Below are 23,534 nucleotides of genomic sequence, written 5' to 3'. Positions count from 1 at the left end.
AATATATGTTTCCACTGTGGAATGATCAAATCAAGCTAACTAACAAATCCATCACTATCACATACTTTTTTTGTGGGAAAATATTTAAAATATATTATTTTAGCAATTTTGTTCAATGTCAACATTCCTTTATGAAGTGAATTTTATCTGTTTTTCTTGTTTATTTACCTCTTTTTCTTTGTGGAATCCATGTTTATATGCTATGCAGGTTTGTTTGAATCCTTAAGTGAAGTGAGTTTTTGCCAAACTAGATATTCACAAGACACTATATCTCGCAAGGCTAAGACATGTTTCAGACGAGCAGGAACCTATCTTGTGATTCAAAATTGGAGGTAAATTATTTTATCTTTTACTGGTCTGTAATGAATACAGACAGGTAACTAGAACTGTTGGAAAAAATCGTATTTTTTTTCTAATTTTTGCCTCCAGTCTTATTCTTTATCTATAGCCTGTGAATGTAAGTCTTCACTTTTGCCTTTTCTCTGCTTCTTGAGTCCAGTCAGGATCACAGAAGACTGCAGTACCATGCTTTGCACCACACACCCATTACTGCAAACCGGGGCTTTTTGTTTTTTATTGATTGCCTTCCCTAACTCACCCTTTGTTTTTTAAGAGCAGTATACTCATTTAATTCTTCTACAGTCATGGAGTTCCTCTCTCTGCTTCTTGTTACTCTATTTGATCTCTACTGTTCTTGAAACCATCCAATCTAGTTTATGGATTGGGGTTGTGGATATTTATGAATTTCTTTGAAGATACAATCTGTGTGCTTATTTTCCTGCTGGTTTTGGAAAGAGATGAGTTCTTAGAAGAGAAAGTTTTGGATGTACTCAGCCATGTTCAAACCAGAAGTACGCTTTCCTTATTTTTCCCAAGCGTTTCTTGTCTTTCATGATCTTTACAAATAGGTTCTTGCAGCTGCGGGGTGGGTTCAGGTAGGGAGATCCAGAGTGGTCATGTCACCTGTTCTTACACCTGCAAACAAAGTAAACTTATTCAGGTAGACGTGGTGAAAAACTCAATAAGTGTAGTGTGGCCTAAGGAGCAGAACACTCCCAACTTGTGCAGAGGGAACACAGCAGAGGGCTGGGCAAGCAGAGGAGGGCTGTTTCTTCTTTCTGAATGAATAAATTCATTGACAGGATGGATTCTTTTCCTCCTTGGATGTTTCTTTGCAGAAACTCATGCAGCCAGAATCTGGGGCCAATGGAACGGCCATTGCTGAGTTCATCCTGCTGGGCCTCATGGAGCCACCAGAGCTGCAACCAGTTGTCTTTCTGCTCTTCCTCTTTGCCTACCTGGTCACGGTCGGGGGCAACCTCAGCATCCTGGCAGCTGTCTTGATGGAGCCCAAACTCCACACACCCATGTACTTCTTCCTGGGGAACCTATCAGTGCTGGATGTCGGGTGCATCACTGTCACTGTTCCTTCTGTATTGAGTCGTCTCTTGTCCCACACGCGTGCAGTTCCCTACGGAGCCTGCCTTACCCAGCTCTTCTTCTTCCATCTGTTCGTTGGAGTGGACTGCTTCCTGCTGACCGCCATGGCCTATGACCGATTCCTGGCCATCTGCCGGCCCCTCACCTACAGCACCCGCATGAGTCACACAGTCCAGAGGATGCTGGTGGCCGCGTCCTGGGTTTGTGCTTTCAGCAACGCACTGACCCACACCGTGGCCATATCCACGCTCAATTTCTGTGGCCCCGATGTGATCCATCACTTCTACTGTGACCTCCCACAGCTCTTCCAGCTCTCCTGCTCCAGCACCCGACTCAATGAGCTGCTGCTCTTTGCTGTGGGTTTCATAATGGCGGGTGCCCCCATGGCTCTCATCGTCATCTCCTATATCCGCGTGGCAGCTGCGGTCCTGCGAATTCGCTCTGCAGAGGGCAGGAAAAAAGCCTTCTCCACGTGTGGCTCCCACCTCACTGTGGTTACCATTTTCTATGGTTCAGGTATTTTTAACTATATGCGACTAGGTTCAACCAAGCTTTCAGACAAGGATAAAGCTGTTGGGATTTTCAACACTGTCATCAACCCCATGCTGAACCCAATCATCTACAGCCTCAGAAACCCTGATGTGCAGAGCGCCCTCCGGCGGATGCTCGTGGGGAGGCGGGCCCTGGCTTGAGGAGGTCTCCATTGAGTCTTTCTGCCTGCGTCTTTTTGTGCTAAAGGAAAAACCTTCTAGAGCCAGAAACTAGGAAGAACATGGTTCAGACCTGTTTCTGTCTCCTGGGCATAAGAAGGACTTTTGGAGGGAAGAATAGTTTTCATTTCTTAAAGCAGCCCTGCCCAGTTATAGGCAGTGCGTGTAGAGGTTCTGCCAAACCAGCCCCTTAGACAAATTACAACCTCAGGCACTGTGTTCTCGCCTTTCTGGCTAGAGGGGAAACCTGGGAAGCTGTGAATGCTTACAGTCTCATGTCGGAGAGGGAATGAGAGCCTGGGTTCCCAGAAGCACCCCAGAAAACTCCTCCCACCCCCGATGTCATTTTCTTCCCTCAAGTTCAGGCATGCTTGGTCTGTTTATAAAACATCTAGCGATTAGGATTGTTTATTTCTAGGTCTGGAGAATAGGATTGTTTTATTTCTCCCATCATAACTCTGTAAGCAAAAATAAAACAAAAACAAGAAAAGTAGCTCTTTCTATTCCCATTAAACAAAGATCCCACAGCATCTCCAGGGGGCAGAGGGGAAGCTGGATGATGATGTGTCCTCTAGTAATTCTGGAGCACACGAGACCTGGGTGCAGCTCATAGACTTGCTTCTAAATGTTCAAGCTCCATTAATATGTATTATATCTCTTATGATAGAAAAAGGAATTTTCTTCATCTTTTTTCCCCACGTGTTTCAAATTTTTTGAAAAGATACGGATTTCTAGTCTAAGCATTATTTACGTATTTCAAAATCTCCAAGAGTACTCGATGTGAAACGTCCCCAGTCCTCTCCCTCTTACTCTCCAGGCCTCCTAGCCACGATAATCCACAAGTGTAAATGCAAGTCACATGGTGAGGACTCGCCCGACATTTCCCTTCTCACGAGGGGAGCGTGGCTCTGACCCAGAGCATTCTCTCCACCTGCTCGCTGTCAGACCGGCCAGCATTTCGCTGTCTCTTCTTTACAGCCTCCCTGGTAGGACACGTTCCCCACTCCTGGCACCTCTGCCGCGCCACTGTTGTTTGCCAGCTCATTTCCCTAAAACCTTCCTCGCAGTGGCACCTGTGACTTGGCTTCTCCATGATACTTTATGCGGGTGAGGGATTGAACCGATGGGGTAAGCTAGAGATAGAGAGAAAAGACACGGAAGAGGGAAGCAAAGCAAGATTGGAGGAGGAGAGCAGGTGGGAAGTGAAGAGAGATGAGGAATCCGGACAGCTGGGGCAGAAGTGCAAGGGGAGGGGCAGAAAGGGAAGCAAGGCAGCATTAGAGAGGCCCAAACGGGGCACGCGGAACGGGAAATGAGAAGGAATGGAGGAGCTGAGTAAGATGCCTTGGGACTAGCAGATCAGAGGAAGAAAGTGGGGAATGAAATTCGTGGGTCAGACCTGGGAGGTGCGGGCTTCCCAGTCCACGCTGTCCAGAAATAACCGATTCCAGTGGCTCTGACGCCATGATCATAGTCCCTCTTCTCTGTGAAGGAGGAAGTGATTGATGTTTTAAGTTACGCTGAAGGTATGAAAAGTCAGTACAGAGAGGACTCGTTTTCTCTTTCTCTAAACAGAGGTGCTCCTAGCATGTCAGGAAGAAGGTTGACTAGGTTAGAACACGTAAGAAAAGAATCCTGGGTATTTTCTCCAGCTACATATCTAAAATGTCATCAAAATTTGTGGCTAACTGCCCAACTCACGCTCCCTACTTTTGAGTCATGCTGGCTGACAGTGTCACAGACATCGGGAGAAGAAGTCTTTTTCTGTGTCTTACTGTGTCATCAGACAAACTTCAGGACACAAAGAGTGAGTCTCCTTCAAGGGTCAAGAATGCTGCCGGGGAGACCTGCGATGTGGTTCTCATCTCACTTCTCTCACTCACAATGCTCTCCACCTTGAGTCGGTTGATTACTTCCTCTGGGTCTGTCCTTGACCAAAAGCACTAAGTAATATTAAGGTTCTTCCACCGTGAATGTTCTCTGAGTCTGTTAGTTTGAATGAATGGAAGGACTGTATCTGTTTACCTTGAGAGAGCTGCCACCTCTTCCACCGTCACTTCTGCCGCTGCATTTAACACCTGCAGCCAAGCAGAGCCTGCTGTTTATCTCCAAAGGTCCCGGCACCTCTGGCATGTCTTCCAGCTGCCATTGACTTCAAGCCTCAAGGACAGATTTTTGTCTTGGCCTCCTTGTGGCTCGGGTGGAATGGAGCAGCTGGGCCCAGCATCACAGAGAATGGCCAAGGCCTGATTCCCAGCTCTGTGTTCACCCCCTCCAGGATCACAGGGTTTCTTTAACAATTTAGGGGACTCTGTTTTTTTGGGAATTTTTCTTCCTTTTTATATTCCAAACTGAAAATCTCCTTGCTACTTAAAAATTATCTTATAATAATACAGCATGTTGTAAATTTTCAAACGGTACAGATTGTCATCACCTCCCTTCTGCGCCATCCCCACAAAAATCTCATCTTTAACAGTAACTACCTCATTTCACGTTTAGCTTTCCACACAAGCGAACACACACAAACACACACTCCCACACATATATTCAATACATAATATTTTGTGCCGGGCGCGGTGGCTCAAGCCTGTAATCCCAGCACTTTGGGAGGCCGAGGCGGGTGGATCACGAGGTCAGGAGATCGAGACCATCCTGGTCAACATGGTGAAACCCCGTCTCTACTAAAAATATAAAAACAATTAGCTGGGCATGGTGGCGTGTGCCTGTAATCCCAGCTACTCAGGAGGCTGAGGCAGGAGAATTGCCTGAACCCGGGAGGCGGAGGTTGCGGTGAGCCGAGATCGCGCCATTGCACTCCAGCCTGGGTAACAAGAGTGAAACTCCGTCTCAAAAAAAAAAAAAAAAAAAAAATACATAATATTTTGTAATTTTACTTTCCCCGTCTATATGACATAGTATAATTCTTACATTTGAGCCTACTAATCTACCTTATCCATTTTAAAGGCTGTAAAACATTCCATTTCATGTAAAATTAAAATCTATTTAACAAAACCTCTATTGATGTAATTTAGTTCCTGTTTTTGCAACTGCTAATAATACTTAGATTAGTAATTATATATCTATCCGATATCTGAAATTATGTCATACTGAGATTAGTAACCATGTATCTATCAGAATATCTAAAATTACTTCCAGCGGCTAAATTCATGAAGGCAATTTGTTTGTTTATGTATAAGTACATGTGCACTAAAGGAAACACAAAATGTAAAGTTGGGTAAGTAGTCTGTCTTTGTATTTGCCAAAATAAATGTACTCCATTTTACATCCAAAAGAGCAGGGTATGGAAATGCTTGTTACGTCACATCTTTGACTTCATTGGATGTTATATATGTATCTTTTTTTTTTTTTGAGACGGAGTTTCGCTCTTGTTACCCAGGCTGGAGTGCAATGGCGCGATCTCGGCTCACCGCAACCTCCACCTCCTGGGCTCAGGCAATTCTCCTGCCTCAGCCTCCTGAGTAGCTGGGATTACAGGCACGTGCAACCATGCCCAGCTAATTTTTTGCACTTTTAGTAGAGACGGGGTTTCACCATGTTGACCAGGATGGTCTCGATCTCTCGACCTCGTGATCCACCCGCCTCGGCCCCCCAAAGTGCTGGGATTACAGGCTTGAGCCACCGCGCCTGGCTATATGTATCTTTTTATATTTGAAAATTAGATGAAATATTGTATTATTTTAAATTTGAATTTCTACATGTATGTGTGTGGTTGAATAATTATGCACAGTCATGTGTCACTTAACGACAGGGATACATTCTGAGAAACACATTGTTAGGTGATTGTGGTGTGTGAGCATCACTTACACTTGCACAGACCTAGGTGGCATGGCCCACTAAACACCTGGGCTATGTGAAATAGCCTGTCAATAGCCTACTGCTCTGACCACTGCCATGTACGCAGGCTTTGTTGACTCAAACATCATTATACAGCACATAAGTGTATTTATTTATTGCTTGCATTTCTCCTTTGCAAATTTCTTGTTCTTTTTTCTTTCCTTTTTGCCCATTTGGTGGTGGTTTATCTTCTTGTAAATGATTGGTAGAAACCCTTTCTGTTTTAAAATGGTAATACTTCACCTTATACGTTGCTAACATATTTCCAAATTTCCCATTTGTCTTTAACATTGTTTAGAGTACCTGCTGCCCAAATTAAGTTTTGTATTTTATGAACGTTTTCTTCTTATGTCATTCTTAGAAAAAAGAGCCTTTTCATCTAAATGCTGTATATGTCTGATGTTTTTCTAGTATTTTTACATTTTAAGTCAAATATTTAATATATTTAGAGCTTATTGTTGCATATGTTCTAATTTTTTCCTAGTAGATAATTGTCTCAACACAATAAAATATAAGTTTAACTACATATACAGTGTATGTGATATTATATATAATAGAAAAACATGAATTCAGCAAAAGTAAAAATATTTGAACTGAGACATGTGCTGCCACCCAAGAAGCAAGTTTGCAGTTGAAGCCCAGCCAAGAGAATTCCCTATCAACACATGGGAAATGACTCAGGACCAATAATCTCCTCTAGAATCTCCAGCAGAACTTCATAGTCCAGGACATAGTCCAGAATTACCCAATCTACGAAGAATCAAGAAAATGCATTCGCCAAAGAAAAGAATATCCTGCAAGTCCAGCTCTGAAATGAACCAGATGTTGACACTAACAGAGAAAAATTTTAAGCTGCTTTTATAATTACCCCAATTAGGTAAAAAATTGAACATGTTTTCAATGAATGAAAATCTCAGCAGAGAAACAGACACAATACCGTGTACACAACGATGCAGAGTGGAAGGATAGGCAATGGAAACTCAGAAATGTGAGTAAGGGGGTGGAGATGAGAAAAAATTACTTCATGGGTACAGTGCACATGATTTGAGTGATGGAAACCCTGAAAACCCTGACTTGACCACTATGCGTTCTATGCAGGTATCAGAAATAGGAGTGGGTGGGAGGGGGGTGGGTGATGAGAAATTACTTAATGGGTAACAGTGTACATGATTTGAGTGACGTCCCCATCTCAAGATCTCAAACTTTAAAGTCTCCTTTACCATATAAAGTAGATTCCAGGATTTAGGTTGGATATCTTTGGGGCTCATTCTTCTATCTACCACAATCGGGGAGGAGAATTCTTTTCAGGGAGGGGAATTCTTTTCAGTGAGTGAATTCTTTCCTCTTGATTCATAGATGTGATTTCTTCTCTCAGACTATGCTGAGAGCTGACTTTAACTGGAGGTACTGAGGGAAATGTAAAATGTTCTTGAGAGGACAGGAATCATCGTGCGTGGCACTTCTGCCTCATGTCAGATATGTGTGTGGTGTTCAGGCAAAAGGAGATTGCTTTCCTCCAGCGAGGAAAGGGCTTCTGTCCTGGCAAGTGAATTCAGGGAAGTTCGGGGATTCCGCATTCTCATGCCTATCCACTGAAACATCCCCATTCCAGAACTCAGGGTCTCATCCTTCCCTACCCGGGCCCAGAGTTTCACAGAGGAGACCTGCCCAAGCCCCACATGGAACCTGTCTAGTAGCTCTCCTGCCCTACAAGGAAGTCCTAGGGGTGACTTCTACACTGGGTGCCAATGGCCACAGAAGATTCATGTCTCATTAAGTGTTGCCATGGAAGGTTTCTGGTTTTCGAAACGTCCCCTGAGCTGATGGGAGGCTAACCTGGGACTGTTCTTCCTCTTCCAGTCTTCCAAGAAAGTTAATAAAAGTCTTAAAACTCCAAAAGTCTTATAATTACCACCATTCTCATAACATTATCATGCTACAGCTGACATATAACCTAACATTTCGTCTTCCACCTGTACCTCATCCCAGTCTATCACAAGCAAGTCTTTGTAATTATGATGTCATCCTCTAGGGTTAATCGCCAAACCCCATATCCAAAGAGTGGTGAATGGTGAATGAGCCTGTCTCAGAATTCCCTCTGCAAGATTTGCTTCCTGGGGCTGCTCCCAGAACCAAGACCCTTCGTTGGGTTCTCCCCAAAGCAGAGCCTGAGACAAGATGTGCATGCCTGGTTTAATCAGGAAGTCGTCTCAGGGAGCACAGGTGAGGATATCGATGTGGACGGTGGAACCAAGGAACGAGACTGATTCCCAGAGAGGGTGAGGCAGAGAAGGGAGAACGGTCCCTTACTAAGGGCACATGACCAAAGTCCTCCATGGACAGAGAAGGACGATCCGTGCCTTCGTGAGGAGCACATAACCAACGCCCCTGTCCTGGAGGCAGAGACTCGGCTGTGAACAGCACACACGGTGCCTCCAGATGGGGTGCGCTGGCGGCTGGCGTGTCCCTCCTGGCCCCACTCTCCGCTGTGAAGCTGCCCTCTGTGCTTTCGAGCTCCCCATGTGCTGACACAGAGTAAGCTCCCCGCTGCTCATGGCGTCGGAGGATCCCAGAGAAGAGGTTCCTCTGTCAGCTTGCAGTGGAAGCCTGCGGGGAACTGTCCCCTCAACCACGGCTGAAATCCGAAGACAGGTTAAGCAGATGTGAGGCGGAACATCTTATGTCTGCTACAATCTGCTTCACAGAACTGCAAAGACTGAAAGAGACCCCAGGCTTGTCAAGTTCTTAGCACATGGCTGTGTACATGACACACACTCAGGAATGGTTTCCGTTTGTTTGTTTTTGCCATTTTGTTGAGATGCGTTCTGGCTCTTTCGCCCAGGCTGCAGGGCTGGGGTGCGATCACGGCTCACTGCAGCCTCCACCTCCTGGGCTCAAGCGATCCTTTAACTTCAGCTCCACAGTAGCTGGGACTACAGGCCCGAACCACTGTGCCCAACTGATTTTTGTATTTTTGTAGAGATGGGGTTTTGCCATGTTACCCAGGCTGGGTTTTGAACGTCTGGGCTCAAGCGATCCTTGCCTCAGCCTCCCAAAGTGCTAGAATGACAAGTTTGAGTCACCACACCCAGCCACAGATACTCATAAATGTTATCAATTCATATCCGGATACATTGTTGAACCTCTATTAGCACTTTAATAAATTTCATATTCACAGCAGTGCTCTGTGTGGGAGGATACCTCATTTTACAGATGAGGAAACTGGGGCCCCAAAACTGACTTTGCAGCTTGTACAAAGTGAAACCCCTAATAATCAGAAGAACAAGTTCGTCTACACTGCTTTCCCTCCTGCACCAGAATTCCCTGGTGGGAGAAGAAAGAGCCCCTTCTCTTGGGCGAGGGAATGTTGGCTGAGCATTTGCTAGTGGGAAGATGAGTCAGAGGAACACACGCCTACACCTTCCCACAGCTTCTGTTCATTAATCTGTGACCTTCACTACGGCTCACAATTCCTAAGGGCCTGGCTTAGAAAACCGTGTTGGTCGGCAGCTTCCCAGGAGTCCTTCTAGCATTGCAGGGCTCGTCTCCCACCACCTCCAGAATCATTATAGGATCCCCAAGACACAGTCCCAGTGGCTCTCACTAACAAGACCCCAAGAGAGCAGGCACCACACTACTGAGGACGCATCAGGAAGCCGGATTTGAAGAAAGCTTTCCCTCTTATCTAACTTCTGGGGCCTCTCCTCCTCCCTCCCCAGGTCCAAGGCAAGTTCAGGAATTGGCTTGTCTCTGCTCAAATGCCCTGATCCACATCTGGGAAAGAACATTTCTCCTTAGAACACCGATATACAGTTCCCAGCTGCACCTCTCCCTTCCCGGGGGACTTTGAGGCTGTGGGCAAGTCCTGCAGGCCTCAGTGACCCACCCTTAAGTGGAGCTTACATCATCTGCCAGCACAGCCTGCCTGCAAAGCCAGGGCCAGAGACAAAGCCTGCCTTGTGAGAAAGTCTACATACCAGGAGGTGTGAGGCTCCGGTAAGCATGAAGGGCTTGAGGTGTTTCCGGTCCCATGTCTCTCTCCCATCCTTCCCTCTCCTAGGAGGGCCGGTTTCTGAGTGCCCCAGAGGATAACGCTGCGGTGCAGACGGCCCTATACAGAGAAGACAGCAGCTCGATTCCCTTCATTTTTCATGCATAGCCCCTCACTGGCTCTCCGGGGGGATACCTGGGTCTGCGCATCTCCTCCCCTTCTTCCTGGAGAAACCTCAGTGGCTTCTATGTCCATTCCAGGGTGAGTATCTCACGAGTCCTTCCTCTGCTCCTACAAAACAGAGAAGGGGCTTCTGTTGCCATCAGCTGAATCAACCTGGTGCAATGGATGCCCCTGGAAGGGAAGACTATTTAGGGGAAGAGCTGGGACCCCAGCCCGAAGTCCTGGGTTCTTACCTGGTTCTTCTCCCATGCTCACATCTCAGGTGCAGCCTGCTGCCCGTTACCATGAGTGTGAAGACACCTGCTCAGACCAGTTCCCTGCCCACACCCACGGCATCGGGCAGCCGAGAACCCTCACTCCAGCAAAGGCCTTGAGCCTTGTCACAGTGGGCGCGTGACGGGTGGGCTGGAGTTCCAGAGCAGGGAGCTGTCAGGGCTCCTAAGGAGAGCCTCGAGAGTGGTGGTGCAGGAGGGCTCCTCAGTGGGCCTCGTGGGGACCCTGTCAGACCCTCTGGGCGCCTCAGGGTAACCTGAGGTCCTCTCAGAATCCCCCTGGTTTTAAGCGATTTCATCTGCATCTGTCTGAGGTTGGCAACAGCTGTTGAGTGTTCTTCTACCCCTGACCGTGGCTCGCTTGTCTGTGAGGTGTGTTCCTCTTAAGGGCCGTATTGTTTTGGGAGGTTTAAGTAAAAAAACAGGTGAATTGGTCCATGATCTGCTTGTCCCATTAACACAAAGGAGTCGTGGCCGCAACTTTGCACCCTGTACTTAGCCCCAAACCTCCCCTGGAGCATACTAGGCTGTAACAAATTCCAGTATGTCCAGAAAGTCTTCCTTGACAACTCCTGCTCATACTGATGAAATCATAGACATTTTAACCATCCATCTATTTATTTAAGGAATATTGGTACCCATGAATAAAGTGTTATGAGGATTATTGCTATTGAAACAAATGAATGACACATACATTCTGTGCTTAAGTCACGTACAGAGGCAGGCTCTATAAAGAAGCGACTCAGCTAGAATGTAAACAGTCGGCTGGGCACAGTGGCTCATGCCTGTAATCCCAGCACTTTGGGAGGCCAAGGCAGGCAGATCACCTGAGGTCAGGAGTTGGAGACTAGCCTGACCAACATGGAGAAACAAAATTAGCCAGCCATGGTGGTGCACGCCTGTAATCCCAGCTACTTGGGAGGCTGAGGTAGGAGAATCGCTTGAACCCGGGAGGCAGAGGTTGCGGTGAGTGGAGACTGCACAATTGCATTCCAGCCTGGGCAACAAGAGCAAAACTCCGTCTCAAAAAAAAAGAAGTAAACAGTCCTGAATTCCAAGAAATGGTGTATATTTATAATTTGGGGTAGGGAGAGAGAGAGAGAGAGAGAAGAGGAGAGGAGAGGAGAGAGAAAGAATGAGAGAGAGAGAGAGATTCTATTTCGATGGGGAAGCTTCAAGGAAGAATTAAGGCATCAGTCAGCCATTGAGCCAAGCTGTGAAATATGTGGGCACGTGCCGTTGGAGGGGAACCATTGTAGGTGGTGAAAACAGCGTGCAAGGAGCTAAAAACCACAGGGTGGCCATCTGATGCTTGTGTTAAAATGGACCTGACGCGAAAAAAAGAGGTTGCAACTCTTCTTTAATATCACATATATAAAGAGTGGCTGCCCTTTGATTTATTGATTTGCAAAGTATTATCAGTTACTGACTCTGTCAGGGATCATCAGGCCAGAGGATGATCTTCGCCCTCCTCCAAGTCATGTGACCTTAGAACTTTAAGGACCTCTGGATTTCTATTTTGAAACCTGCTTATTAGTTTAGGTTGATCCCTCAGAGAGCAATAGGAAAATTACATCTAAATTTAACTATATTCATAGAGGAAGTCTTCTATCTTTTTTAAAACTAAGTTTTTGTTTATATTTAGGGTACAGAACATGATGTTATGGGATATTTGTAGCAGTAAAATGGTTACTATGTGAAGCAAATTCACATATCCATCATCTCAGTTACGCGTTTCCCCCCGTGACAAGGACAGCTGTAATCTACTCCTTTAGCAAAAATCCTGAACGCAATACACATTATTAACTATAGTTCTCATGTTCTTCCAAGTATTCTGACCTTTTCCGCTAGCAGAGGGTGAGGAGAACAAGGTGATGATGGCATTGGGCATCTCAACCAAGAACCACGTAAAGACATTGAGGTGATGGAGGAGGTCAAGGAGTGAGTGGCGTCCTGGGGACTCCCCGTGGCCACCACTTGAGCATAAATGGTTTAAAATGTTAATGCTGAGTAAGTGAACTGAGTGGACTGATGCCTCCCCTGCTGAAACATGTCCTTACAGAAACTCACGGGGCCAGAAGCTGGGAGCAACAGGACGGCTGTTGCTGAGTTCGTTCTGCTGGGCCTCGTGCAAACAGAACAGATGCAGCCTGTGGTCTTTGTGCTCTTCCTCTTTGCCTACCTGGTCACAACGGGGGGCAACCTCAGCATCCTGGCAGCCATCTTGGTGGAGCCCAAACTCCACACGCCCATGTACTTCTTCCTGGGGAACCTATCAGTGCTGGATGTTGGATGTATCACTGTCACTCTTCCCCCAATGTTGGGCCGTCTCTTGTCCCACAAGCGTACGATTTCCTATGACGCCTGCCTGTCCCAGCTCTTCTTCTTCCACCTTCTGGCGGGGACGGACTGCTTCCTGCTGACCGCCATGGCCTATGACCGATTCCTGGCCATCTGCCGGCCCCTCACCTACAGCACCCACATGAGTCAGACAGTCCAGAGGATGTTGGCGGCCGCGTCCTGGACTTGTGCCTTCAGCAACGCACTGACCCACACTATTGCCTTAACTACCCTCAACTTTTGTGGCCCCAACAAGGTCAATCACTTCTACTGTGACCTCCCGCAGCTCTTCCAGCTCTCCTGCTCCAGCACCCAACTCAACGAGCTGCTGCTCTTTGCCGTGGGTTTCATAATGGCGGGTGTACCTTTGGTTCTCACCATCACCTCCTACATCCACGTGGCAGCTGCAGTTCTGCGAATCCGTTCAGTGGCAGGCCAGAAGAAGGCCTTGTCCACATGTGGCTCCCACCTCACTGTGGTTTGTCTTTTCTATGGAACAGGTATCTTCAACTACATGAGATTGGGTTCAGAGGAGGCTTCAGATAAGGACAAAGGGGTTGGAGTTTTCAACTCTGTGATCAACCCTATGCTGAACCCACTTATCTACAGCCTCAGAAACCCTGATGTTCAGGGTGCTCTGTGGCGAATATTTTTGGGGAGGAGATTGCTGACCTGAGAGGTGATGGGGTCCCTCCTTTCCTGCCTTTTCTGGACTGAGAAAAATTTCCCATGAAGACAGTAACCAGGACAAATTCAGCTGTAACTATTTTTCCAATCTCCTGATGCTTGATGATTGGTGTTATGTGTTTGTCCTACTAGGAAACCCTCCATAATTTACCCGTTCAACAAAAACTTAGTAGATTACTTCTAGGACCTGGATAGTCTTCCAAGGCATTGGTGAACAAAATGGACAGAAGTCTCTGTGCTTACGCAACTCACATGCTATAAAAGCAGACAAAATAAATAAACATCATTTATAATATACCACTTGATGATCATTTCTATAGAGATGAATGAAGGTGCTAATATGAAATTAGGTTCTGCCAAGCAATGGGCAAGTTTTGCCCTGTTTTTGGCTGTGCCCGCTTTCCGGGTAGAGTTAAAGCCTCGCAGCTCTGTGTGCCTAGAAAGCAATGTCCTACAAAGAATGTCCACTTGGTCAATCACAGCCTCAGTATTGCTGCAACAGTTCCTTCTGGTTGGGATGTGAGATTCCCTCCAGATCAGAATAGGTGAAGTTTTTTGTTTGTTTGTTTTTGTTTTTTAAAACAACCACCTAGTGCGTGGATTATTTGCTTCATCTCTTTGCTTTCACCTTCAAGATCATTTTCCTCTCTCTGCTACCACATAAGAATCCTCTGGATGTTTAGGGAATAGGAAAGGTCTAAGGAGGAAAAGGGCTCACTAAATTAAAACTGCATTAATATATAGATGATGTCTTTTAAGGTCATAAAAGGAGTGTTTCATCTCTATTCCCTGTCATGGCTTTTTCTCTCATTTAATGTCACCTTCACACATATGATAAAGTCTTTGAAAGAGTCAATGTTTACACTACGATCAGGTCCTTAGAATTTTCCATGTAGAATATCCAATATAATTTTTTCCTCCAAAGTCTTACTTAACTCTCTTAAAGCTCCTTGCTCAGAAAATACATACCTATCAATGTATTCCCTGGAAAGGAAGGAGGCATGCATCCTTGCCTTCCCTCCTTCCTCCCTTCCTCCCTCCCCAAACCCCTCCCTTCCTCTCTCTCTTTCTTTCATGGATAGAGCTGATTTTATTTAAAGTATACAAAGGTGTTGTACACATACATTTTGACTTGTCTTGAGGTTTATCCAGCCTCCAGCCCATTAAGGTATGAGAGTGGGAGGTAGGACAGGAACGAAGTGGAGCAATGAAGATGAAATGTGAGGCTGTAGGGAGAGATGGGACATGGTGATGAGCCAACAGGGTCGGAAGGAAGGATGGAAGTGAAGGAAAGGACGCAGGAGAGAATGGGAAGAGAGAAGAAGGATAGTTCTTTCCTGATACTTCTGGGTGTCCAGACACTTAAGGAGTACAGAACTTGAGTTTCCCCTCAAAGGGCAAAGTTCTTGTGAACATGGATCAGGGATGTGGTCATCTCAACATTCCCATGCATCCACTGGTCTGTGATCTTGGAAAGTCCCTTACCATGGTCGGGCTTGTGTCTACCTGTATCGTAAGAGACTGGACAAGATTGTCTCTCTACAGGTCTTCACATTGAATGACCTCTGATCATAATAGTCTGAATGAACTTTTCCCTGGGTCCGAACACCTCAGAAGACATTCTGAGAGCATTACCACCACTCCGTCTACCCCGTGAGCGTCTAACACTTGTCTGTGACCCCCAAAGATCCCAGCCCTGGCATTGCCTCCTTCTCAACATTCCTCCCTTTCCTGGGCTCTGCCTGTCCTCCAACACCAAGGAGTTTCCTGAACAAGTGAGAAAGTTGTGTTTCCCTTGGGATTTCTGTCTTTGTGCTTCCCAGTGTACATATATTTATTTTAAAAATTATTCAGAATGTTACACCTAATAGTGGAAACATTGAAATGATATTATTTTGTCAAGTAGAAAATAAAACTCCAAATGTTCCTGCACTGCACCAAAAATCACACTACTCAGAGTTAACACCTCTTAAAATTGTTGTGTATTTTCTTCTAGAGATTTCCTGTATATATGATATGCCCATTTCACATCAGTAGGACCATACTGTTGTGTGATTTGCTTCTTGTATTTCCTACGTTATGCAATACAATCTTTTACATAACAAAGACTAACATCTTGCTTATCTGTTTTAATGGCGGCACAGTATATCATTAAACATATAAGCCACAGTTTATTTCATCAAGCCTCTATTTATATAATTTGGGTTGTTTTCCATTGTTTTGTAATAACAATGTTGTGATGAATATCCTTACTGAGCTGTCTTATTGAGAAATAAAAATTGTACCTGTGCTATAAAGCATGTTTGGTAAATGTATGTATTGTGAAACGATTACCACAATCGAGCTAATTTACGTATTCATCACCTCATAGATGTTTTTTTGTGTATGTGATGAGAACATTTAAAATCTACTCTTAGCGGATTTTGAGGACATAATACATGGCTATTAACTATAGTCATCATGCTGTACAACAGAACTCCAGAACTTATTCCTTCTGCCTAACTGAAATTTTGTGCCCTTTGACAAGCATCCAAGATTATCCTTATTTGTTTTCCTCTTTAGGTCATGTTGGTTTTTCATCTCTTGCCTTCTTTCAAGTTTTTATCTTTTCCTTCATGTTCTGAAATGTATCATATTTCTACATGTAGATTATTTGGTATTTATCCCATTTTGTTATTCTCTGAGTTTCCTCGGTCTGTGATTTGATGTCCGTTATTAATTTTGGAAAATTCTCAGACACTATGACTTCAAATATTTATTCTGTCCCTCTTTCTCTCTCTTCTACTTCTGGTATTACCATTATGTATATGTTAATAATTGTCCCACAGTTTTGGGATATTCTCTCATGGTTTTTGGATTTTTTTTTTTTCTATTTGCTTTTCAGTTTGGGAAGTTTATACTGATATGTCTTCAAGCTCTATAGGAATATCTTCAGTTACAGATTATTTTTCCTCAGGCATATCCAGTATACTGATGAGCCCATTGTCTTAGTCCATTTGGGCTGCTATCACAGAATACATGGACTGGGTGGCTTATAAACAGGAGAAATTTATTTCTCACTGTCCTGGAGGCTGGGAAGTCCAATATCAAGGTGCTACCAATAGATCCGGGATCTAATGAGAGCCCACTTCCTGAGTCATAGGTGGCTGTTTTCCCATTGCATCTGTACATGGTGCAAAGGACAAAGGAGCTTTCTGGGGCTCATTTTGTAAAGCACTAATCCCTTCCATGGGAGCTCTGCTCTCATGACCTAATCATTTCCCCAAGGCCCCACCTCCAAATACCATCACATTAGAGATTAGATTTCAACACATGAATTTCATGGGGGGACAAACATACATTCTATATACCCATCAAAGGTATTCTCTGTTTTTGTTACAGTGTTTTGAATTTCTAGCATTTCCTTTTGATTCTTAAAGTTTCTGTCTCTGCTTACATTAATCATCTTACATATGGTACACTTTTTCTGTGAGATCCCTTTGCATATTAATCACAGTTATTTTAAATTCTCAATCTGGTAATTCCAAAATCTCTGTCATATCTGATTCTGGTTCTGATACTTGCTTTGTCTCTTCAGACTGTGTGTTTTACCTTTTAGCATGCCTTGTAATTTTTGTTGAATGCTAGATATCATGTATGGGTAAAGGGAACTATGGTAAATAGGCTTTTATCGAGAAGTGTTCTTATGGTCAGAAGTTAGGCTGTGTTTACTGTTTGCTGTAGCTGTAGATATCAGTGGTTAAAATTTCCTCTACTGTCCTTGTTTTTATTTCCCCATTGTCTTTGGGTTTCTCTTCATATTCCTTTATAAATAGCGTTAGAGCCTTGCCATTCTTTCCATTTTATTCCTGTCATTAGGCAGGAGTCCTATTGATGTGGCATTGGGATGCAGGGCCAGGGAAAGCATCCTATAATCCTGTGATTAGGTCTTCGTCTAACTCAGGTCTCACATGAGTCTGTGCTCCTGCGCTGTTGCTTTCACATGGTGAAACCCTGCCTCTACTAAAAATAGAAAAATTAGCCAGGGGTGGTGGCAGGTGCCTGGAATCCCAGCTACACAGGAGGCTGAGGCAGGAGAATCGCTTGAACTCAGGAGGCGGAGGTTGTAGTGAGCCAAGATTGTGGCACTGCCCTCCAGCCTGGGTGACTGAGCAAAAGTCCATCTCTAAATAAATAAATAGAAAAAGAGAATACCTGTTGCAAAGCTAGTGCATGGAGGAGAGAGGGCCCAGTACTGGGCAGTGGCTGCGCGGTAGGGGAGGGAGTGGCGTGGCAGAGGGGACAGAAGGAGGTTTGCTCTCCTGCCCTAGGGGCTGTTCCCAGCCAGGGATGATTAATGCAGCCAAACAAAACACACTCCCGGCATTGCTGTCCCCACCTGCCGTCCGCCCAGTGTGCCACCCGGGATAGGGTCTGTAGGGCCACACAGTGGCTTTTTGTGTGTGAGAGAGAGGAGTGCTTGTCCAGTGGGAAGGGCCCTCCCACACCCTCCTGAACAATGCTGCAGGGTGACTCAGGTCAGGGCAGTCCGGGGAGGCTGCATCCAAATCCACCCAGTTCACAGGAGCCCTGCTGTCCACAGCGTGTGTGGCACGCCATGTACTTGGTGAGCCGGTGACCTGGCTTCAAATCTAGGCCCCGCCATGTGCTGGCTGTGCGGCCTTAGGCAAACAGTCTCCGCCTGGGGCTCAGTGTCCTCACTGGTGGAAAGGTGCTATGAGTTTCAAGGGAGACCCAGAGAGGGCTGGCTGGGGAGGTTAAGATCCCCGTGCACTGGTGTTACGACCAGGCAGAGGCTGCTTCTGGATTCCCCGCTTCCGAGGGGAACTGTTTCTTCTGGTTTGTGCACTGCCTCATACTGTCACCTGATTTTCTCAGTCAGTCTTGGAAACACCACGTGTTCCCCTCCTGCACAGCGTGGTTAAGTCAGACCCAGTGATAGAACTGCTGGACAGGGGCCGGGCGCAGTGGCTGATGCCTGTAATCCCAGCACTTTGTGAAGCTGAGGTGGGTGGATCACCTGAGGTCAGGAGTTCAAGACCAGCCTCGGCAACATGGCGAAACCCTGTCTCTACTAAAAATACAGATTAGCTGGGTGTGGTGCAGTCCTGTAATCCCAGCTACTCAGGAGGCTGACAGGAGGATCACTTGAACTGAAAGGTGGCGGTTGCAGTGAGCCAAGATCCAGCCGCTGAACTCCAGCCTGGGCAAAAAGAGCGAAGCTCTTTCTCAAAAAAAAAAAAGGAAGAGGCTGGGTAAGATGGCTCATGCATGTAATCCCAGCACTTTGGGAAGCCGAGGTGGGTGGATCACCTGAGGTCAGGAGTTCAAGACTAGCCAGCCCAATATTGCCAAACCCTATCTCTACTAAAATTAGCCGGGCGTGGTGGCACATGCCTGTAATCCCAGCTACTCGGGAGGCTGAGGCAGGACAATCACTTGAACCTGGGAGTTGGAGGCTATAGTGAGTGGAGACCATGCCACTGCACTCCAGCCTGGGCAACAGAGAGAGACTCCATCTCAAAAATTAAAATTAAAATTAAAAGTTGGACTGGGCACTGCTCCCCAGAAGTGAATTCTTTCTGTAGATGAACGCCCTTAGTCCATCCCAGGCATCATATCTGATCCTTGCAGTGATCCCTGCATCAGCCAGATGGAAGGTGAGTGAGTGTTGTCAGCCTCATTTTACAAGTGACACTAGGGGCTCCAAGAGGCTACGCTTTGTTGAGGGTCACAAATAGGAAGCTCACAGCAGAGTGACGGCCAGCACCAGGGCTCCTGCCTGTCCCCTGGGGCCTGTTGGCACGGGGCCTAGGGTGCGCGATCTGACATCAGCAGACGTGGGTTCCCATGTTTCTCTTCCCTTACTGGCTCTGTGACCCTAAGACAGACGTTTAAGCTTTGCATGACAATACTGCCTCCTTCATGATAATAACGACCCACAGCATTTATTATACACCAATCAGTGTTCCAAGTGCTGAGCCCACTGTTATGACTGAACCCTCACTACCATAGTGGACACCACCATCATTCCCATTTCACGAATGAGAACACTGAGTCACAGAAAAGTTTCTGTGGCTTGCCAAGGTCATCAGGCTGATAGGAGGCAGTGTTGGGATTTGAACCCTGGTGATCTGGCTCAAGTCTGTGCCGTCAGCCCAGCGGCCCTGCCGCCTTACCTGAGGCTGCTGTGAGGCTGCCAGCGGCCAGGTGTGGGGTGTGCCAGCCCAGCACGGGCCAGCTGTGGCTCTGCTCCTGTTACTAACCCCTGCAAGGCCAGGTGCTCTTCCTCCGGCTTTTTCTTCTGACCTCTGCTTTTCTGTGGATTCTGTTTTCCTTGTTTCTATAGGGGATCAAGCTTGAAGAGCAGAAGCCAGGACCCCAGAAGAACAAGGTGGGCTGGGTGGGTGAGGGGGCGGCCAGAGGGCCCTGGTGAGGGGCCAGGGCGAGAGGAAGGCAGGAGGAGCTGCCAGGTGCTGGGGTCTTCCATCTCACACCCTCTGACTCTGACCTTGGCCACGGCCCCTGAGTGACTGTGCCCTTGTTAGCCTAGTGCAGGATGGGCAGCAGAGGGGTCCTGGATCCATGCCTTAGGGCAGCTTCTGAGCAGGCTGGGGGAGGCCTCGGTGGGAGCTCAGGCTTGGCCGTGTGGCCTGGGTCTTCCCTGTCCAGTACAGTGTGAGGCTGTCAGGCTGCGTTCCAGGTTCCAGGGGGCAGTCGGCCCTCAGCTTCGGGTTCCATTTCCAAGCCCAGGGGTGCCTCTTATCCCTTGGAGGTCAGAACCCTTGCCTAGAGACAGGTGCTGGGTGAGACCAGGGGTCGTTTTCCGGAATTGGCATTCTAGGATGAGGGGCTGGTATCACGGGCGGTGAGAAGTTCAGCGCCTTCGTCTATTGCATCATCAGCTGGCAGGGTTGATGTTCGGGTTCTGTCAGTTTCGAGAAGAACATGGTGGATGTCAGATCCCAGAGCTGATTCTGAGCTGTTCTTCCACCGACTGTGCCTCCCTCAAAGCCCCACGTAGCCTGCTAAGCCCCCACGGCAGATCCCCCTTGCTAGGCCTGGAAACAGCGCTCAGACTTCATGGGCACTGCCGGGACTCACGGTGGCATCCCCTGGTTTGTCTTGCAGGATGACTACATCCCGTACCCCAGCATCGACGAGGTAGGCGCCCGCCCCTCACTCCCACCTGCTCTGCAGCCTGCGCTGGGTCCCGTCCCTGGGGAAATGATGGCGATGGGCCATGCCCAGCCCCACAGGGGAGAGAACCTGGGGCTTGGGACCTTTCTTCCTGTCTTTGTCTTTGTAACCGCAGCTTTTCCGTGTGGAAGTTGGGGGTGCTTATCTCGGCCTTGCCACCCTGGGGCTACAGGGTTGGTGAAGGAAGCTGGAGAGGCTGTGGGGCTTAGAAAAGGGGTTCATGTTACTGCTTTTGGCCTCAGGTACCAGTGGGTACCAGGCCCTCTCCTGGGAGCAGCACGGCGGTAGTGGGGACACCGCCACTGGCCCCCCTCTCCCCTGCGGTCCCAAAGGCCGGCTGCAGGGCAAGGCCTCCTTCTGCCTTCAGGTTGTGGAGAAGGGAGGCCCATACCCTCAGGTCATCCTGCCTCAGTTTGGGGGCTACTGGATTGAGGACCCGGAGAACGTGGGCACCCCAACATCGCTGGGCAGCAGCATCTGTGAGGAGGAGGAAGAGGACAACCTCAGCCCCAACACGTTTGGCTACAAGCTGGAGTGCAAGGGCGAAGCCAGGGCCTACCGCAGGCACTTCCTAGGGAAGGTGAGGCTGGGGACCGTGCGGAGAGGAGCTGCCGGGGTCGGGGAGGGCAGGGTGCCCCAGGGTCCTCTCTCCAGGGCCCCCTTTTCCTTCGCCTCTTACCTCCTTCCCAGTCTGTGCTTTCGTTTCTGCCTGCTGCTGTCTCAGTTGGAGGGTCTGATGGGCTGTGTCCTGGGATAGGGGACAGGGCAGGGGGGCCGTGCAACAGTCGGGGGGCCCAGTGCAATGAGTCCTTGTGCCGCACTGGCGGGTGGGGGGCAGCTCCAGCCAGGGTCTTCCAAGTCCCTGACCCTCGGGCACGCTTGCACCTGCAGCCACAGTGAACAGATTCTGGGTGACTGTCTAGAAGACTTGAGCCGCTGTTGACAAGTCGATGTGCCCGTTTTCATATATATCGAAAGAAACGTTTGGGGATTTCAACTTTGCACTTCTCGTATTTTGGAGCTAGCAATACGTTTTTTTTTTCTTTCAGGATCCAAGCATGTTACTAATCCTTGGAAACTTGGTAGGCCTAAGGCACGGGCGCCTGGAGTGGCTGGTGCATAAAACTGGTTCTCCCAACTATCAACGCGCACACACTCCAGGTTTTCACGAAATCACAGGGTTCTGACTCATGCGCGACAGGCCAGTGGCTGCTTGGTTCCCGTTGAATGCACACACCCAGATGAAAGCTGAAGCCACACACACCAGAATGGGAACAGCGAGGGCTCCAGCTGAACCGTCAAAGTGAATGTAGAATTTGTGGTATGAGAGCCAGGTGCGGTGGCTCAAGCCTGTAATCCCAGCACTTTGGGAAGCCGAGGCAGGTGGATCACGAGGTCAAGAGATCGAGACCATCCTGGTCAACATGGTGAAACCCCGTCTCTACTAAAAATGCAAAAAATTAGCTGGGCATGGTGGCGCGTGCCTGTAATCCCAGCTACTCAGGAGGCTGAGGCAGGAGAATTGCCTGAACCCAGGAGGCGGAGGTTGCGGTGAGCCGAGATTGCGCCATTGCACTCCAGCCTGGGTGACAAGAGCGAAATTCTGTCTCAAAAAAAAAAAAAAGAATTTGTGGTATGATCCAGCCCAGGTCTGCTGCTGGGACAGAGGCGGTGCTCTAGTCATGAGGATTTGCATCAGGAGGCAGGGGGCAGTTGGCGGTGCCACGTTGGCAACCTGGCAGAAGCAGCTCCAGCAGCATCGCTTGCTCTATTTGGGTCACTGTTGTGTTGCTCTGAACTGTGAACCACAAAGTTAACACAGAGCCTTGTTGCCATGTCTAGGTCATTTGACCTCGTACATTCTATGATCTCACGTGGAGACACAGACAGGCTCAAGCCACTGGGCCAGAAAATCTGTGGAGGAAAGATGGACATCTGAAAGGATTCGCTTCCCCACTGTCGCCAGTGGCTGCTGTGATGTCACAGTGGACGTGAGAGGTGGAAGGGTGCAGACGAATTTTATCAATTGATTGATTGAGACGAAGTCTCCCTCTGTTGCCCAGGCAAGAGTGGCACAATCTCTGTTCACTGCAATCTCTGCTTCCTGGGTTCAAGCGACTCATCTGGTTCAGCCTCCCAAGTCACTGAGATTACAGGCACCCACCACCACTCCTGGCCAGTTTTTGTATTTTTAGTAGAGACAGGGTTTCACCATGTTGGCTAGGCTGGTGTTGAACTCCTAACCTCAGGTGATCCACTCGCCTTGGCCTCCCAAAGTCCTAGGATTACAGGTGTGAGCCACTGTGCCCAGCCTTTTTTAAAATTATTATTTTACTGTTGACAGTGTGCTTTTGAAAAACTAATATGCAAGCAAAAATTAAAAAAAAATAAGAAAAAATCAAGAAAACGAAAATAAAAAAATAAAAATAAATAAAATCTAATACGCTAAGTGTGGTAACTTATGCCGGTAATCCCGCACTTTGGGAAGCCGAGATGGGCAGATCACGAGGTCAAGAGATCAAGACCATCCTGGCCAACATGGTGAAATCCTGTCTCTACTGAAAATACAAAAATTAGCTGGGCCTGCTGGTGCCAGTTACTTGGGAGGCTGAGGCAGGAGAATCACTTGAACCTGGGAGGTAGAGATGGCAGTGAGCCGAGATCACACCACTGCACTCCAGCCTGGGCGACAGAGTGAGACTCCATCTCAAAACAAAACAAAAAACAGCAGAAACTAAAACATACACATGAAAAAATACAAGCCGTGTAATGAATAATCAGTGGTAAGTCAGTCTCCTGCTCTAGCGGGCGGGAGTCAGTTCCGGTCCCTGTTTCCAGGTCTGGTGGAGCTGCTAA

General features: G+C 47.4%; 2 protein-coding genes and 2 long non-coding RNA genes across 4 annotated transcripts; 3 read left to right on the top strand and 1 right to left on the bottom strand.

Moving 5' to 3' along the window:
* The first annotated feature begins 1,175 nt into the window (after positions 1 to 1,175).
* On the top strand, positions 1,176 to 2,982 carry LOC101040152 (olfactory receptor 3A1). The gene has a single exon (XM_003933077.4). The coding sequence runs from the start codon at positions 1,185 to 1,187 to the stop codon at positions 2,130 to 2,132; it is 948 nt and encodes a 315-aa protein (XP_003933126.2). The 5' UTR covers positions 1,176 to 1,184; the 3' UTR covers positions 2,133 to 2,982.
* Positions 2,983 to 12,501: 9,519 nt separating this feature from the next.
* LOC141581941 (olfactory receptor 3A2) lies at positions 12,502 to 13,503 on the top strand. Its single transcript, XM_074389141.1, has one exon. It carries the CDS (start codon positions 12,502 to 12,504, stop codon positions 13,465 to 13,467), a length of 966 nt encoding a protein of 321 aa, XP_074245242.1. The 3' UTR covers positions 13,468 to 13,503.
* Positions 13,504 to 19,404: 5,901 nt separating this feature from the next.
* On the bottom strand, positions 19,405 to 21,493 carry LOC120366885 (uncharacterized). Its single transcript, XR_005581409.2, has 3 exons — positions 21,358 to 21,493; positions 21,070 to 21,155; positions 19,405 to 20,406 (listed from the first exon to the last, which is right to left on the bottom strand). It is a non-coding gene; the product is annotated as an uncharacterized LOC120366885 (long non-coding RNA).
* On the top strand, positions 19,754 to 21,460 carry LOC120366884 (uncharacterized). The gene is made up of 3 exons (XR_005581408.2): positions 19,754 to 19,872; positions 20,610 to 20,642; positions 21,046 to 21,460. It is a non-coding gene; the product is annotated as an uncharacterized LOC120366884 (long non-coding RNA).
* Positions 21,494 to 23,534: the final 2,041 nt, after the last annotated feature.

This window comes from Saimiri boliviensis, chromosome 17 (assembly GCF_048565385.1).
Source record: "Saimiri boliviensis isolate mSaiBol1 chromosome 17, mSaiBol1.pri, whole genome shotgun sequence".
In the NCBI taxonomy this organism is placed as follows: domain Eukaryota; kingdom Metazoa; phylum Chordata; class Mammalia; order Primates; family Cebidae; genus Saimiri; species Saimiri boliviensis.
This window is presented reverse-complemented; position numbering and strand designations above follow the sequence as displayed.

Excerpts from the sequence above, each read along its gene's own strand:
- LOC101040152 (XM_003933077.4), top strand. The coding sequence starts at position 1,185 with ATGCAGCCAGAATCTGGGGCCAATGGAACGGCCATTGCTGAGTTCATC.
- LOC141581941 (XM_074389141.1), top strand. The coding sequence starts at position 12,502 with ATGTCCTTACAGAAACTCACGGGGCCAGAAGCTGGGAGCAACAGGACG.